Genomic DNA, 18,114 nt, shown 5'->3' on the forward strand with positions numbered 1-18,114 from the left:
GAAACAAAGTTAAGGTACTAAGAAATGATCAATAACACTTTCTGCCAAAACCAATTATGTATGCATTATTGTAAGATTTAACAGTCACTTTCTTAACACGTATTTGAAGTTTGTGGAATTTTAGCAACAATTTTGCCGCCACTAACTGGCATTTGTCATCTCTTTAAATATATCTGATCCAATATCAGGCCTTTTCAAATGATGGCACGTGTGTAGAGAAAAAAAAACAGTACGGCACATTATCTAAAAGCATCCTCAAACGAAAAGCTGGCTTTTACAGCCCATGGGCTACATTAGCATACTGTGCTTCACAGTGAAGAGGACGAGATACTGCTGCAGAGGTCCATTTCACACAAGTGCACGCACACGCACTCTCTGCTTTAATATGCCTTAAAATGCAACACAACACTCTAGAGGGAAGCCAGAGCAGCAAAGAGTAACAAAGAGTTACAGCGGACACAATGAGGATGACAATAATTGTAGAAGTTGAAATAACACAGATAAAAAGTAAGATGGGAAGATGGAAAAGAGAGAGTTGAGGGTGAAGATTTTTTGGCCTTCCTCCAGCTCCTGGATTCCTCAAGTGAGGATGGGATGAGAGGATGGACAATAAGAAAAAGGAGAAAATGAAAAAGAATATGAATGTCATGATGTGGGGTTTTCTGTTCTGGTTTGGACTTTTATTTTGGTGTTTTAGTTTCCTGTTGTCTCCTATGTTGATCATAGGTAGCTTTAGGTACATCAAACAAAGGATAACTAAACACAGGTGAAAGTAATCTTACTAATGAACACAAAGCTACCCCTGATAAACACCGGAAAAAACAGGAAACCAATCAAAATAAAAGTCCAAAACCAGAACTCAAACTTTACTTCATGACAATGACTGATGCGCGCTTATGTTAGCACCCACGTGAGGGATTACCCTTTGTTAGACGCAGTGGGGAGAATTATGTTTAGCAGCGGAGTTATAGTTGCCTTGATAGCAATTAGGGTATTGTGTATATACCTGAGCCTGATGGATCCAAGAGAAATACAGACTTTGAGTATCCTGCATTTGGGTCCTGCTCTCATCCCTTCACCCATCACACCCGCACTTCTAAACAATGAATTTGCTTTTCTTTCCCCTGCATGATCTGCATCTTTTACCCTCCTCTTCCTTTCCCCTAACTGCATTGCTGCATCTCTCTCTGGGTAAAGTTAGTTTCGAAGATGACAAAGATCTAATTTGCTGACAAATAACAGAGTGGTTACACATTTATGAAACAGGTTATTACTGGCTGTTGACTTTACATGGGATGAAAAATACTGATCCTTAAAGACAAAGAAAAAATATTTACACATTTCACATCTGTGTGTGCTGAACAGATGGCAGAGGGACAAACAGAGAAACAAAAACTTAAAATGAAAAGCCTTTTGTCAGGTGTTGAATTGCCTGACTTCTTTCAAAACAGACATAGTGTGTAATAAATAATAAAACACATGTCAGACCGCAGCCTTACAAAGTCACATAAAGCTACCCTCAAATGATTTAATCTGCACTGAATAAAAGCAACTGCTATATTTCTGAAAGGTCCCTTTCTACTGTTATTTTTACTGATTTGTATCACAGGAGGTTTAAATAGACAGATGTCACCTTATGTCACTGCATTATTTATTTATTTATATAGCAATCAGTTTGGAAAATATGACAAAATTGGTTTCTCTGCGTGGGCAGCATGGTGGCTTAGTGGTTAGTATTGTTGCCTCACAGCAAGAAGAGTTTGCATGTTCTCCCTGTGCTTGCATTGGTTTTCTCCAGGTACTCTGGTTTCCTCCCACAGTCCAAAAACATGTATGTCAGGTTGATTGGTGACTCTAAATTGCCCATAGGAGTGAGTGTGAGTGTGTGAGGTTGTTTGTCTCTATGTGGCCCTGTGATGGACTGGTGACCTGTCCAGGGTGGACCCCTGCCTTTCACCCAAAGAGAGCTGGGATAGGCTCCAGCAGATCCCTGTGACCCTGGTTAAGGAATAAGCGGGTATAGATGATGGATGGATGGTTTCTCTGCTTTCCATAATGGCAGCATAAACAAATAAATGTTATTGCACAAATCCTTGTTAGTTTCCTGTTTTTATGATAAATAATGTATGTGTACTACACAGAGCTCCGTAACTTACTATTAGGTTTTGATGTTTAACTTTATCTTTTCTTTTTCAGCCTTGAGCAGTGACCGGAGGAATTTATTTCAATTCTGACAAAAGACTGACACACTTCATCAACAAGGGCAGCCTGTAGGTATACAGCCTGAGAGGTGAAACTCAGGGTGAAGTCGACAATGGAATGCTGCTCCTTCACCTTACTGTGCTGTATGATGACTGTCTATGTTTTCATCAAATCAAATCATCTTCCCCCAAAGATTACTGCCTTGTGCAGCTAAGTGTACAGTACTACACTATATTTGATGTGAATAAAGGTGAATGGGAGGTAATAGAAATATAATTTGAATTGGCTGAAATTGGAACCATAGCCTACAATATGTGGAGCATGGCGTGCAGCCAACATAACAAAAAAATGAAAAATAGATCATTTAATTTAAAGTTTTTCCAGTAAAACAGTTGAGCAGTTGGGCAAAATTAAGCAAGAGTTGGCAAAAACCTGAGAGGCAGGGCATTAGAATTAATACGCAAAGAATATTTACCTCATAAATCCCTCCAAACAGAGACATGAACTTGCTGAGGAGAGCAGCACACAAACTGGCCACGTGTACAAAAGGACCCTAACAAGAGGGGAAAAAAAGAGAGCTAAAATACTGGAGCAAACATCAAACCTTAAGTAACACTCTAGCCTCCTGTTTGTTGTGTGCCATGTAAGACAGTGCATAGAAATTCTCAGAAAACATATTAACGACAACAAAGTCTACTTTGGATATTAAAATTCAGATGATGAACTTCTAAGTGGAACTAACAGGATTAAAAGTGAGAGCATCAGAAAAGTGATGCTTAAGTTAAAGGAAGTGAGAGGTCGGAGCTGAACTCAAGCTGTGGATGCTGCTATAGCAGTGTGTAACCAAAACGGCCTGAGGCTGGTGTGTGTGAGTTCGAGAGGAGAAAATATATTTTCCTGAGAGTATGTCTTCAGGCTACACAGTCTTTTGGGGACTTCCATACTTACCTGTTTTTGCTAAAAGACTGAGAAATCTGCACTACATTACATAAACTAGTCCACAAGACATAAACAACATCTGCATAGCATGGTTGTGGACAACAAAATCTCTAGAAAAACAATCTACAACCTCCCATTGGGAATAAAAAAGTTTTCAAGGCAGTTCTGCACCTTTTTGTTCCCTATTTTTCTATTTCCTAGATTTCACAATCATTGTTTGAGATTGTGCTCATTTTGTGTCGAACATGTTCCACCAGTACAGTGTGTCTACCCATTCAGTAAGGTAGTTCCCTTCATAACTGCAGTATATGCACATAAAATGTGTGTGTTGTGTGTGTGTGTGTGTGTTACCTCCTTGCCCAGGGGCATGCCACTGCCCAGAGCACAGGTGAGGCCGATGACTTTGGCCACGAAAGTTTTGAAGGTGAGGTATTCTTTCAGCACTACGCCTCTCAGGATGGTCTTCATCTCTGGAATACCTGAACCTGTAGGCGAGTACAGCAGGTGCTTACAGCTGACTTTCAACTTAAAGAGAAACCAAGTACATCAAGCATCTGACCTTCCAGTGGGCAAACACAGACCTCACCAACAATACACATAGTATTATTGACATAAAGTTATAATGTATTATTAAAACAAACTCTAAAGCAGCATTTTAATGTTTGGGGAAATGTGGATATTTCACCAATTTACACAATTTTTACAGTTTCTCCTTCCCTTATGTGATACTAAGGAAGAGGAGGCCTCTGGGGTAGATGCTGAACATTTAGGGACCTATAGACTAAAGAGGCGCAGAGGAGATTTACAGTGTGTCACAGTGGGGTTAGTGTAACAACCACCTTATACACACAGATGCTTACTATGTTTATTACAGTACATGCTGATAGTAAGTAAGTGCTTAATTGTTTTGATTTTGTAGATAGAGAAGATGAGGAAGAAACAGGTTTTCTGTCTGGACCAAAAATCTCTGTATAACAGGAAAATATAAGTAATTGGATTTTAAAACATTTTGTATTTTCTTTCACATTAATACTGCCTTTGATCATTTATAAAGGGTATTTATATGATTTTGCATTCAAATTCATGGAAATGGTGATGATTATGTCTACAGTAATATCAAACTGCATCTATAATTTCAATATAGATTAATCTAGAGATTTTTTTTTATCTTTTCAAAAACCCAAAACATTAAGCTTACAAAAGGGAAAAGCAGCAAATTCTGCAATCTTTTGTAAATGTTGTTCTATAAAAAACTTAATTATCAACTGTTGTTAATTCATTTTCATAATATAAATTACTTTATCTTATATAGTGATTATATTGCTCTTTTAGGCGTGCTTGTGTTGTATGTATGTTTGTGGGTATGTTCTGTTTTCTTTGTGTGTGTCATACCAACTGCCTGTGGGGCCAGGATCTGGGTGAAGCCAGCAGAGAAGGTGATGAGGACTACAGGGTAGGTGACCCAGGCCAGATACTGCAACAACACATTACTGTCCAGACCACCATACATCCACTTCTGTGCTGTGGACACACATACAAAACCAAGTCAGACATGTAAAACACTTGTTTTCAGCAACATAGATACATGCAACTCACACAGTAAGAAAGAGTGTTTGCCAATACTTTATAGATGTATGCAACTGCCACAAAAAACAGTTGTGCTTGTGTCTCCTCAGAACAGCTGGTTTGTCATGTTCTGTATCCAATTAAAAGAAATGTACACTGTAAGTGAAACTGACAAGACTAGGTTAGCTTCTCCTTGAGAACACACACACACACACACACACACACACAGAAATACATCTGTATTACAGCCAGTCTCATAAGGTTTCAGATCAGCTCTCACAACTTCCTTCAGTCGTTCTAACTCCACCTTCCTCTTCCTGGCATGTCGGGTTGACTTACTGCTAAATCCCTTCTTTTTCAGTTTCCTGCATCCACTTTACAGGTAGATGATTGATCCTACCTGCCATCATTTGATCCACTTTAAATCTTTTCTTCAGTCTTCAGTCTCTCCCTCTCTGCTTCCTTATTCCTTCCTTTCTCTCACTTGTTTCTCTAATTCTCTAGTTGTTCTTTCTGTCCTCTTTGCTTCCTATCTGTCATTCCTCCATCCCCTCAAAAACCTTTTCAGTCACTACATTATGAAAATCAGGTAAGCAATTTGTGATTTCTTCCTCCTAAAATGTGTGCACTGTCCATGCCTCTACCTGCAGGTACAACCCCAGTCACTTCATCCCTCCCTCGTTCCACGCCTCACCTTGTAGGCAGATGGCAATGCAGAAGTCCATCACCCAGCTGACCAGGGCCATGACGAGTCCTAGCAAGATGAGGAAGATCCAGTCCTCCCCAACCCGTGAGATCAGGAACTTCTGACAGCGAACTGTGCAGACTACAGGAATCACAGGGAGATAACATGTTAAGACTACAAAAACACAGAGTGGAACACCATACCCAGATACTGGCACTGAGGTCTGGAAAATGAGAAGCGTGTTCATCCTGGCAGTTAGTCTTTGCAACATTGGCCAATAACAGTAGCTGTGTTTCCATCCTAGAGCCTTTCAAACATGTCTGCACAAAAATCCTGAACAGCATTTTTGTTTTGCTCAATTTGTTTTAGGAAAACAGAAACATCTGAGTTAAGTTTTGTTGGGTTTATAAGCAATTACCAATTTCTTCAAATCTTTGCAAATTTATCAAAAATAAAATATGAACAAAATCACCTATACATAAGTATTCACAGCCTTTGCTCCATACTTTGTTGAAGCACCTTTGGCACCAATTACAGCCTCAAGTCTTTTTGAGTATGACGCTACAAGCTTATTTTTGGGCAGGTTCTCCCCTTTTTCCATACAATACAAGTCAAGATACCCTTGTGATAAATATAATATTTGTTGTGTTTGTGACCTGGAACTATAAATATTACTTGTTTATGCATTAAAAAATTGTTAGGACTCCCTTTTGGGACTTCATGCCAGGGACCTTTACTTTGTATGAAGTTCCAGTTTTCCTTGTCTTGGTCCCCGGCAGCATTTATGTTTATTAGCCTTAATTTTTTACACCTGTGTTCTATTAACCTGGTATCTTCTGTGTATTTATACCTCCGGTGTTTCCTTTGTTCTCTGTCGGACGATTAACCAAGTTATGTTGTGCCTCAGTCAGAGAAGTGTTTCTCCCCTGTGCCTGTGCCTGAGCCTGGCTGCTTCCCTCTGTGAGCTGTTACTGCCTGCTTCTCAGTGTACCTGCCTTCTACCTGCCGGCTGCCTTTCCACTCAGAACGTTGCTCCACGGATCACTGCCGCCAGCTGCCCCGGTGTAACCTGCCTCTTAGCTGGCGGAGATCCCTCAGTCCGGACGCCTGCCTTCCCTGGACTCCAGTCACCAGCCACCCAGCCTTTACCCATAAGCTCTATGGTTTCCTCTCAGTTCGAGACACTTCGAGTTCTTTCCTTAAAAACTTATTTAAATAAAGACTTGTCCTGAATTTTGGTCCTGTGCCTTCTCCTTCTCTACCACACCCACCACATAACAGAAATGCATTTCCTTTGCCGTTTATCACAACTTGCCTTGCGTCTACTTAAATTTGAATGTCATCACCATATTGTTGATATAATTAAAAATACATCCTTTGTTAATTTTTTATAAAAGCTGGGATGGAAAATCAGCTAGCTGCGATGCAGAAGTCAAATGTTGAAAAAATAATAAAACTTCAGAAAACAAATGTGTGTTACTTTTTTCATTGTCAACAATATCCAACAGAGGTTACAGCACTATGTTATGACAAAAGCAGTGAACTTTGTTGATAACTTGTGTTAAAATTATTTGACCTACAGAAGTATGGGACAGAAGCTAGAAACGTAACAGATTAGACTGATCTAATACCCTTGTGATATGTTAAATGCACATTACAGTCAGCAAATGCAAAGCAGAAAAAACACTGACACATAAACCAGTGAATTTAACACAAGATCTGCTATACTCACCTGCAAACAGGAAACTCTAAACTTGGCTAATATACTGTGTAGACCTTGGTGCAAGACATGCATAGGTACTAATTATGACCAACTGTTTTAACAAAATATTAGTTTGATAGTAAAACAAAATACTTCATAATGTTCCTCATTCACACCAGATATGTCTTCTCCTCATCAACCCTTTTCCCTCCACTTTTCAAGCACTATCCTAATTTCCTCTTTCTCCTCTGAATGGAAATGACATTTGGAAACAGTGGGGTACCCCTCACATTCATGACAGATGCTTGTTCATTGGTGTTTTGTTTTTAGCTTCCTGCCTCCACATCTCCTTTAATCGTTAGCGTGTAGAACCAATCTTTATTTACCACACTTTTAAATGTTCAGTAGCCTTTCTGTTTACACTGATATCAGCTGTTCTACAGGTGTGTACAGATCCATGTGTTTGTATTTCAGTATGGTGATCGTTGTCCAGAGATGCAAATCTTTCCTTGATTGAGTTTCTCTCCTTTTAAATAAATAATCAATTATACAAATGCTCAAGTGAATGGGGACACTAGAACTCTGTGGATGATGCTTCCTGAGCACACTTTCAAAAGCGTTATGTATGACATTTACTATTTTTAGACTACTCATGATCATCTCATCTGGCTTAACAGCATATTGTAAACCAGAGGTTAGGGCTCCATTTCACCAAACCTGTTCAATTTGAGCAAACTCTGGTGTATTGCCTGTCTGGTTCAGTTCATTCAGATAGGTGTGAAAGCTGTTCACTAAATGCTGTTATAAACCAAACAGTCGGGGTCCACACATTTAGTTCAGTTTTTTGACATTACGGGGGAATATAACATAAATTCAAAAAACTATATATTATTTACTAAATTTGGCATTCATGGGAACCAGAATGGAAGCTATACAGTATATGATATGATAATGCAAGTTCATTCATTAGCTATGACGAATGAGTAGCAGCACAAGTGCCGACTATATATTTTCAGATTCATCCAAAAGTAAAAAATGGACTTGAGTAGGTGTACACCTGTATTTTGCTCATGTATTTTTGTATTATTAAAAAGTGACTGAAATGTAATACAGGAGCCATCACCACTAGCTAGTCCATATAAGTTATATGTTCATGGTTCATGTGTAAAAGGTCTGGAGGACCACAATATAAAAGGATTAATGAAGTCAATTTCATTTATATAGCCCACTATCATTACTCACAAATTTAGCTAAAGGGGCTTTACAATCTGTTCAGAGGTTCAAAGAAGGAAAAATAGTGCATGTGTTCTTTTTATGTCCCTTGTTGCCCTCTGGGCAAATTAAACAGGTCGCAGGAGAGTATGTACTGTTTTTTTTTTTTCTGCATCACATTACACATGTACAGGAGTTAATGAGAATGTAGTGAACACATTCAAATACAAGCCATTGTCTTAGTGCTATTATTTGTTAGCAAATTAGGGATACTTTGAGTGATAACAGGTAATAAATATTATTATAAAAAACATGTTTGCATGAAGCATCAACCCAAAGATTAGGACTAGATTAGGTTTTTGTTCTCATCATTTAACAAATAAGTGAACCATCAAATTAAATGCATTTTCTAAGTTGAGGTGACACTGACACCCGTATTTGATTGACATATGATCGAAATGAGAATGAGACAGAAAGCAGGTAAGGGCAGGAGGTGGATGATAAATACTACAGGCAGGTTAAGATAAATGCAGATAAACACTTACACACCAGCACACAAAGTACATGCACAGATTCCCCAATCAACACCTTCAGGAGATAACACACACAGACACACACACACAGAGCAAAAGCTGACAAACACATATACACACACAGATTCATCTTTGCTTTCCACCACTCACCAGACCAGAATTGTATGACAATTCTGAGAAACAGGCTTCGTACATGTGTATATTTAGATTTATGTGTTTGAGCATGTTTGTGCTTGTGCGTCATCTCACCCACAGGCCGTCTGTGTTCTTGGACCCCTTCTGTCATCCAGACACTAGTCAATGTAAATGAGTGTTAGTGTGTGTGTTTGTGTTTGTGTCTGAAAGCATACATGTATGCGGATATGATGTTTTGGTGCTTCTAAACATGGAGTGTGTGTGTGTGCATGCATCTGGCAGCAAGTGCAATCTTGCCTTTGGAGATGTAATTTAGTTAGCTCTGTCTGTGCTGGTATTGCTTAATAGCTTTTTCTACAGTGCACTTACACGCATGCACTAACACAAACACTGCAGACTGGTTGCTGATGTTATTCTTCATGGCATGCAATAAACAGCATGCTAGTTTCCAATCACTCTCATTGCCTTCTGACTCACTCTCTCTGCACCATTCTCTCCCTTTTCATCCCTCCCCTTCATGATCTAATCACCCCTCTCTCCTCTTCCTTCTACTTTCTACTAATCACATTCAACCTCTGACTTCACCTCTCACCTCCTCTCCCTTCATACTGTAGGTCTTATCTGCTGCTCTGCACTCCTCATCCACACTTGTTTCCCTTTCCTCTCACACCTCTCTCTTCCTCTATATGTTCTTCTTATTCTTGCTTACCAGCCTGACCACTCTCCTCAGCAAGAGAAATAATGCCTACATACCTGCTGAGACTAATTTAGGTTGCCTTGGGTACGCATTGGTTTTCTTGGCTTGGCATTACAAAGCTGTGTGTGTGTGCGTGCACAAGTGTGCTTGTATTTATTTTGTTAGAACTACCTTTTGTTTTTGGACTCAAACTACTGATGTCTATTCTAGAAAAGTGAGTATTGCTCTTAAAGATCTATGAACTTGGGGTACTTGCAAAAAACATAAATAAAGGAGAGAAAGAGAAAAAGTCTAAATCAATTGAATAAATTGATTTCATTCTGAATTCTAGTCCCTACGGTGGTTAGGCTTCAGAATCAATGGCCTTAATATTCAACCTATTGTACCATAAAAAAGATTTTTAACTCAGTTTTCTTTCACTAAATCCAAACACATTTGGTATCTGGAAATGAATTCTCTTGTTAAATTTGTATAATTGTAACAGTTATATTATTTCATATTAGTGGTTTCTTCTAATATTTTCTATTATCATACAGAATAACATGGTTCACAGAAACACTGTGTTAACATGTCACAGTTGGAAAAGTGTGATAGTGAATTTACATTAAATGTGCAATGAATCAAACAGCCTCAATTTTCTCAGCTGTGAATAAAACTAAAAATCGTCTAATTTTTGATAAAAGAACATAATCAGAAAACCAACATATCACTCTAATTCTACAGTGATTATGCTGAAAGGAGGAGGCAGAGAGCAGGCATAGTGAAAATGCAGACATGCATACATCTTGGAGGAAAATCACTACTGGTGCAGATTCTCTGCTACAGCTTGCACATAAAATCTAATTATTTCAATTACCACATCATTTCTTATGCAAGGTGACTGCTATATAAGGCTCTAAAGGGTAAAAAAGCCTGCCACTAATGCCTTGATTTTTAACAGTTGTGCCAGTGAGTCCTCTCCAGATTGTCTATGGGGCATTTACATTCATTATATAGCTTGTACAAGGGGAAGATTTAATTAGAAATGGTTGGGCGTGTTTAAGACCACCAACTTAATTAGATTACAATTAATACAGAGGCAAATCGGACTATTCAGCTTTTCTGCATTTTAAACCACTACTTTGAAAGACACAGGGAGGGCCAAGATAAAGAATTAATAGCACTATATGCACAGAACAGAAGCTCACTAACTAACTGAACAAAACTGGAGTTTAAGTTGATAATGTGTAACAGATAATAACCCGCTCTGTTTTATAACATCTTCAATTCCCATAAATTGGTTTTCAGTTAGTCACTTCTAAAAAATAACCTTAATGTAGATCAAAGATTATATACAGTTGAAGACAAAACTATTTGCCCCACTATGAAAAAAATTCTCCCAAGTGCATTTTTAACACAGCAAGGGATTTTGAACATAGCACTTCTAAATATACTAGCTTTCTTTACAAAACCTAAATTAAGTGTGTCTGCACACAATAACAGAATAATTTTAGAAGAAATAACACAAAAATTCAAGAGTCAATATTATTAGTCCCCTTAAGAACTGACTGTTTTATTGAGCCACAGCACAAACCAATGTTGCGCAATCATGTGCTTTCACTTTGTAATGCTCACAGCTTGTAATCAATCAGTCAAGTTAAAACTGAGGCTTGTCCGACACTTTACACACAGTTTGAAACCACATTAAGGGTTTGAGCTGTCACTTGAGAAAACATCATGCCAAAAACAAAAGAAATCAGTTTAGACTTGAGAAAAAAAATTGTTGATGCTTATAAAACAGGAGAAGGACATACAAAGTTATCACAGTGTTTCTAAGTGTCAAGAAGAGGAGTGAGAAGTATCCTCAAGAAGTTCAAAGACAGCCACACAGTACAGAACAAGTCTGGCAGAGGTAGGAAGTGAAAGATTTTAAAGACTCTGGAAAGAAAACTAGTGAGAGATGTGTCTGAAGACGCTAGAACTACCAAAACACTACTTGATGACTTAGCCAAATCAGGAATAGTGTCAAAGAAGACAGGCACTACAGCAGCGAGGATAGAGGCCAAGAAAACCTCCACTTCTACAAAAGAGACATATTCAAGCCAGACTGAAGTATGCTAAGGACAATTTGGAGAAAGATTATGCATACTGGAAGCGTGTCCTTTGGTCTGATGAGACCAAACTAGAGCTCCTTGGCCATACAGCGGTTGCTTATGGGTAAGAACACCAGGGGAGCAAAATATCAACTACTGGTAGATAAAGCAGTCGCTCGAGACTGTAAGACCAAACAGACCAGCATGTGCACCGCCTGGATTGACTACAAGAAGCCTATGACTCAATGCCTCACACATGGATCCTAGAATGCCTGGAGCTAAACAACATCAATAGGACTCTAAGAACCTTCATAAGGAACGCAATGGGACTGTGGAAAACACCCCTAGTGGCCAACTTCAAGCTGATTGCACAAGTCTCCATCAAGTGCGGCATCTACCAAGGAAATGCTCTGTCCCCACTGCTGTTCTGCATAGGCCTGAACCCCTTCAGCCAGATCATGAGTAAGACTGGCTTCGGATATGGCTACGAAATGGAGCAACCAACAGTCACCTCCTGTACATGGATGATATCAAGCTGTACATCATGAGTGAGCAAGACATGAACTCACTGATCCACACCACCAGGATATACAGCAACGACATTGGAATGTCATTTGGACTGGACAAGTGTGGTCGGATGATAACAAAGAGAGGGAAGGTTGTCAGGACTGAAGGAATTGAACTGCCAGAAGGCTGCATAGTGGATGTTGAGGAAAACTAGTATCATGTACCATGGAATCCCACAGGCAAATGGGAACCAAGAAGAAGCCGCAAGGAAAGCAGCCACAGACAAATACCTACAGAGAGTAAGGCAAGTCCTAAGAAGTCAGCTAAATGGGAAGAACAAGGTCCAAGCCATCAACATCTATGCCCTACCAGTCATCAGATACCCCGCTGGCATAATAAGTTGGCCAAAAGAGGACATAGAGGTCACCAATATCAAGACAAGGAAGATTCTCACAATGCATGGAGGGTTTCACCCAAATCCAGCATCCTGGGACTGTACACTAAGAGGAAGGAAGGAGGCCGAGGACTGGTGAGCATCAGAGCCACCATCTGAGATGAAACAGCAAAGATCCATGAGTACATCAGGAAGATGGCCACGAGTGATGGAATACAACAGAAGCCCGATACAGAAGAAGAGGAGCAAGAACCATCATGGCAGCACAAACCCCTGCACGGTTTGTACCATCAACAGGTAGAAGAAGTGGCTGATATCTTAGCTGGAAAAGGCTGGATTGAAAGACAGCACAGAGGCACTAATCATAGTAGCACAAGAACAGGCCCTGAGCACAAGATCAAGAGGCTGGGGTCTACCACACCAAGCAGAACCCCAGGGGCAGGCTGTGCAAAGATGCCCCTGAGACAATCCAGCACATAACAGCAGGTTGTAAGATGCTAGCAGGCAGGGCATATATGGAACCTCATAACCAAGTGGCCGGCATAGTGTACAGGAACATCTGTGCCGAGTATGGGCTGGAGGTCCCAAGGTCAAAATGGGACACGCCTCCAAAGGTGAGGGAGAATGACTGAGCTAAGATCCTGTGGGACTTCCAGATACAGACCGACAAACAGGTGATGGCTAACCAACCGGACATAGTAGTGGTGGACAAACAGCAGAAGAAAGCCGTAGTGGTAGATGTAGCGATCCCAAGTGACAGCAACATCAGAAAGAAGGAACATGAGAAGCTGGAGAAATACCAAGGCCTTAAAGAAGAGCTAGAAAAGATGTGGATGGTGAAGGCAACAGTGGTCCCTGTGGTAATCGGCACCCTCGGGGCTGTGACCCCCAAACTGGGAGAGTGGCTCCAACAGATCCCAGGAACAACATCAGAGATCTCAGTCCAGAAGAGCGCAGTGCTAGGAACAGCTAAGATACTGCGAAGAACCCTCAAACTCCCAGGCCTCTGGTAGAGGACCCGAGATTGAGGAAGACACACACACACCACCCATAGGGGTGAGAAGGGAAATTTTTTTTTTTTATACACACTTCACTCTTATTGAATATGCTAATTATTATAATTTAATTTAATTGATTTCATACTGGTCTGCCTTGGTGTTGTGACAGTACTGTGCTGGTGTCCAGCTGTAGATGAAAAGAAAAGGAAAAGAAGCAGAGGAGAGAATGGGGTTAAATAACATAAAAACAGTGCAAAGAACTAATAAGACATTAAACCAGAAAAAAACAAACCTTTGGAGCAATAAAACCAACAACATATTTGTAAATGTCTCCCGGATACTTAATACAGCCATCTCCATATCTTCACCTAACTGTAGCATCTCCTTCTTGCTCTCCCCTCAGTTCATCCATTTATTAATCCATCCCTCCCTCCACTCATTACTTCGTGTTGATGTGTTCTCTATGTTAATGAGATGTTAAAGGAGGTGATGTTTATGTAAATGTGCTGTAACAGCATCACCGCTGGTCCCAGGCGAGCAGGCAAAGTATCTCGTCTTGCACTCAATCACTGTGCTCGTCGAGTAACAACAGTTGTGACACGCATCCTATGGTTGCAGTACAACGTCCGCTTAATGAGGTGTAATGGTGTACACAGACACACACACACAAAGGCCAACAAAATAACTGAAGTTATGCAAAAGCAACCTCCGCATTCCCCTTTAATCGCTTCCAAAGAGTGCGTGACGTATGCTTAACATTTCTTAAGGGAATCACACTAAAACCCACATGCTCGACTGGGATGTTTTTCTGCATTTAAGTAGAGCAGGGTAAAGAAAAGAGATGTCATTAAATATTATCAAGTGGACTTGTTAAGAAGCAAAATAAATGTCTGTCTTTATTAACAGTAAGAACAACAAGGAACATTAAATCTGATGAACATCTAACTCGAAAGTCTGAAGATACATAACATTCCTTATTATTTCAATTATTGTCTTCATGGTTGGTGACTCACTGCTCTCTGCTGTGACATTTTTGGCTTTAGACTCATGAAGTTTATGTGGTCATTTCAGCTTATTCTGCTAAGTTTTGCCTGGTAATTTCTAATTATATTTGTGTTATCAGGTCTTTTGCAGATGTACACTGTAGGTCACAGATCATTGTGTTCAATATAAGAAATATCTTTCCCGACACCGTTCTAAGGTATCCAAAGGAAACACATCAGAAAGTTGCCGCTGCTTCTGTTCTGTGTATGTGCATCCTTGTCCTCCATACATGAACCACAGAGTATTTTCACCCAAGTCCTTTAGTCCTGTGGGTGCAAGTGTTGTTTAACCTTTGGAGAATCTAGCAAACAAACATGACATCAGCTATAGATGCCAGTCGCAGAGGTTTGCTTATTATTTATTCAGATACATACAGATGGGGAACAAATTAAAGGAACAACTTGCCCAAATTAGTGAAGAAACCTAATAAACATAAATGACTATGGCATCAACTTACCTGGTCAGCTGTGAGAAATTTTGGAGCAGAACTTTAAGGAATATTCACATTGTAAAAGCAACAAAACAGACTTAAACTGCACAACAAATCCTACTGGTGAGCCTGAAGTACTCCAAAATATGTCTTCAATGTGGCATTAATATAAGCATTATTTATTATTGTAATGTCATATTATCTGGACACAGCATTCAAAAGACTGTGAGCTGAGCAAGTCTGGGAATTTCACCAACTTGGAACAGGATCCAAAATAGAACCGCATTATAAATACATACACAACACACAACAGAACGTTGGCTACACAATTCTTATTTTGTTCCAATATTCATATATTACAAGATGTGAACACTAGATACCGTATAACATATCTGTGTAGAATTGTCTGGAGGAGCTTCACTACTGTATCACATCTTTTTACTTCATGCTGATCCCAGAACTCTTTCCTACAACTAAACAGAACTTTTGATCTTCAACTCAACACACACTCAAAGATCAATATTTTAGCCCTAAAATCACCTTTAATGAATGCATCGCGGTCCTTGGGTAACTGTTTATTTTCTCTCCTCCAAGAAGTGACTCAGTTTCAACCATACACTGACCTCCTGGTTTCTCACACTGTGACCCCAAACCCTGGTATCTTGGCAACCTCCTCTCCTGAAGCCACTGGTGAATGAATCAGTTCTTAGATAGCAAGTGAACGAATGGGGTGTACAGTGGCAGTGCTTTTTTATCACTTCAAATCTGTAATTAAAAAATAGCTTTTATTTAAGATGTGTGTCTCATTTCAGCAGTGTGTAAGATGCAAGAGTGTTTTAGGGTTGTTTATATTTAACAAAAAACTCACAATGTAAGATGTATTTAATTGGCATTTAAAATGACTGTGAAACTAAATGCCGAACTTATGACTGGATGCTTCTGTTTTACAATCTTCACTAAACAGTCAAGCACAGGTGGTGATGACGATGAACAAAATTACCTCTACATTAACATTGAGGTTAGGATGATGTGGTTGAAGAAGAAACAGCATTATTTCTCTAGTGGCAAAACAATATAGACAAAAACACACAGTCAAATAAGGCAGATGGTTGCACTGATCATGACAATAACAGTCCATCAGCATTAGTGTGGGTGACTAAGTGTCTGCATGTGGTTTAAATGTCTTGCGAAAAACATGTTTGTCTCTGTGTGTATTTTTCCCAATCACACTAGGGAGAGGTAAGTTGTTTCATTTCCTGGATGAAAGCCTTGTGAACCAAGAGCCAAGGGACCTGCTGCTAAGTATCTGCTCTGCTCTCTCTCTCTCTCATTCAATCTCCATTTATTTTATCCATCTAGTCCCCAAACCTTTGCTATCAAATCCCCTTATCTCTCCTTCTGTTATTCTCTTTCCCCTTCCTTTACTCCCTCTGCTCCCTGCTGCGTTGTGTCCCACCACCTTCTCCTTCTAAATCATCTTTCCATTTCTGCTCTGCATCCATTCATTTGTCTTACTTTCTCTCCAGTACACAAACCCATATTCCCCACTCCACTCCAACCACACATCTCTGCTGTTTGCCGAGTCAGCACTTCTGTTCTGCAATCCTCTGCAGACACATTTACACTCGGGCATAACCACTTTCAGGGCATTTCTATTGCAGCACCTTTGCCATGCTTTTGAAATGACAGCAACTCCAATATATGTGCTGAACATATAGGGTTGCTACCTGTGCCTTTTGTGACTACAATTATGGCATAGATATGAAACAAACACATCCTTTTTAGGAGAAACTGACTTAAAAGCTGCAAGAGAAAACCTATAATCGTATGTGTGTTTCACACACACACGCACGCACACACGCGCACGCACGCACGCACACGCGCACGCACACACACGCACACACACACACACACACACACACACACACACACACACACACACACACACACACACACACACACACACACACACAGCTAAACCAAGATGTTCACAGCTCTTTATTACCCTGCATTAGGGCTCGAGGCTAGCAGTAATAAGGTCAGGCTGGTTAGTTGTTTTTGGAATAATATGCACATAGATATTTTTCATGTTGGGTGTTTATTAATATGAAGCCTTAAGGTGAGCATGGATCAGGATGCTAAAACTTTGGGGGTTTTTTCTCCCTCAGACAGACACACAGACATGCGCACACACACTCATAGTTAAAACCTGTAGAAACAAACTGTGTGTTTTTGATGGCAGCATTAATACATCAAAAAGCAAAGGGGGAGGTTACTTTTCTCAAGAGCTTGATAAAAACACTTAATGACCACTTATTAAAGATTAATGATTGAATAGTAATGCGGCTGTAGCAGGGTGGAGTGTGAGGACAGGGGTTTTTGGTAGCTCAAGGGGAAGACTGGGAATGATTTGGATGGGTTTTTGTTTGCTTGTTTACCAGAAATAAAGTCCTGGGCTGGGGCTTCCAGAACATACGGGTACCCTGACCCTGGAGGACAAATAGACCACATAACATAATTAAAAATAGGCAATATGGGTGTGCATTCATGGTCATGGATATACAGTACACATATACAGCCTTTTCCCTATGAATGGGTTAGACTCTGATGCTGTTACTTCAGAAGCCATTCTTCTTGCTTTGGATAATATTATCATACTAGATTTTTTTTCTATTATACTTGATTTAACATAAATGTATCCTGTTTTCACACATCTTCTAGCTAGAATTCTGCTTAAATTTTCCATAAACTACTGTATAAATGGCCATGTCATATTTTAGGTAATGTAATATAAAAGTATAACTTATTAACATTTTAACTTTACATCATATTAGTCATTTACCCATGATTTGCTTTAACTACAGCACAAATGCCAGGGCCTTAGCTGTCAGTTGGTACGATCCTGTTTTCAAACACACATAGCGTAATTGGTTTTGTTGAAATATTAGCTTATCCTTGTTCCAGCCAAGTTTGCACCAATGTTAAAACTCTATTCAGT

At 39.7% G+C, this 18,114-nt stretch overlaps 1 protein-coding gene across 3 annotated transcripts in view; it reads right to left on the reverse strand.

The window, feature by feature from the left end:
- LOC113136720 (chloride channel protein 2-like) overlaps nucleotides 1–18,114 on the reverse strand; it is a 137,774-nt gene that overhangs the window by 55,326 nt on the left and 64,334 nt on the right. For 2 of the 3 annotated variants that reach the window (XM_026317770.1, XM_026317765.1), the window contains exons 3-7: nucleotides 17,555–17,605; nucleotides 5,402–5,533; nucleotides 4,534–4,662; nucleotides 3,493–3,626; nucleotides 2,678–2,755 (exon numbers count right to left, since the gene is read on the reverse strand). In XM_026317770.1, coding sequence (XP_026173555.1) covers nucleotides 2,678–2,755; nucleotides 3,493–3,626; nucleotides 4,534–4,662; nucleotides 5,402–5,533; nucleotides 17,555–17,605 — 524 coding nt within the window. The remainder of the gene's footprint in view (nucleotides 1–2,677; nucleotides 2,756–3,492; nucleotides 3,627–4,533; nucleotides 4,663–5,401; nucleotides 5,534–17,554; nucleotides 17,606–18,114) is intronic. The other variant, XM_026317756.1, reaches the window with a different exon arrangement.

This window comes from Mastacembelus armatus, chromosome 13, assembly GCF_900324485.2.
Source record: "Mastacembelus armatus chromosome 13, fMasArm1.2, whole genome shotgun sequence".
In the NCBI taxonomy this organism is placed as follows: domain Eukaryota; kingdom Metazoa; phylum Chordata; class Actinopteri; order Synbranchiformes; family Mastacembelidae; genus Mastacembelus; species Mastacembelus armatus.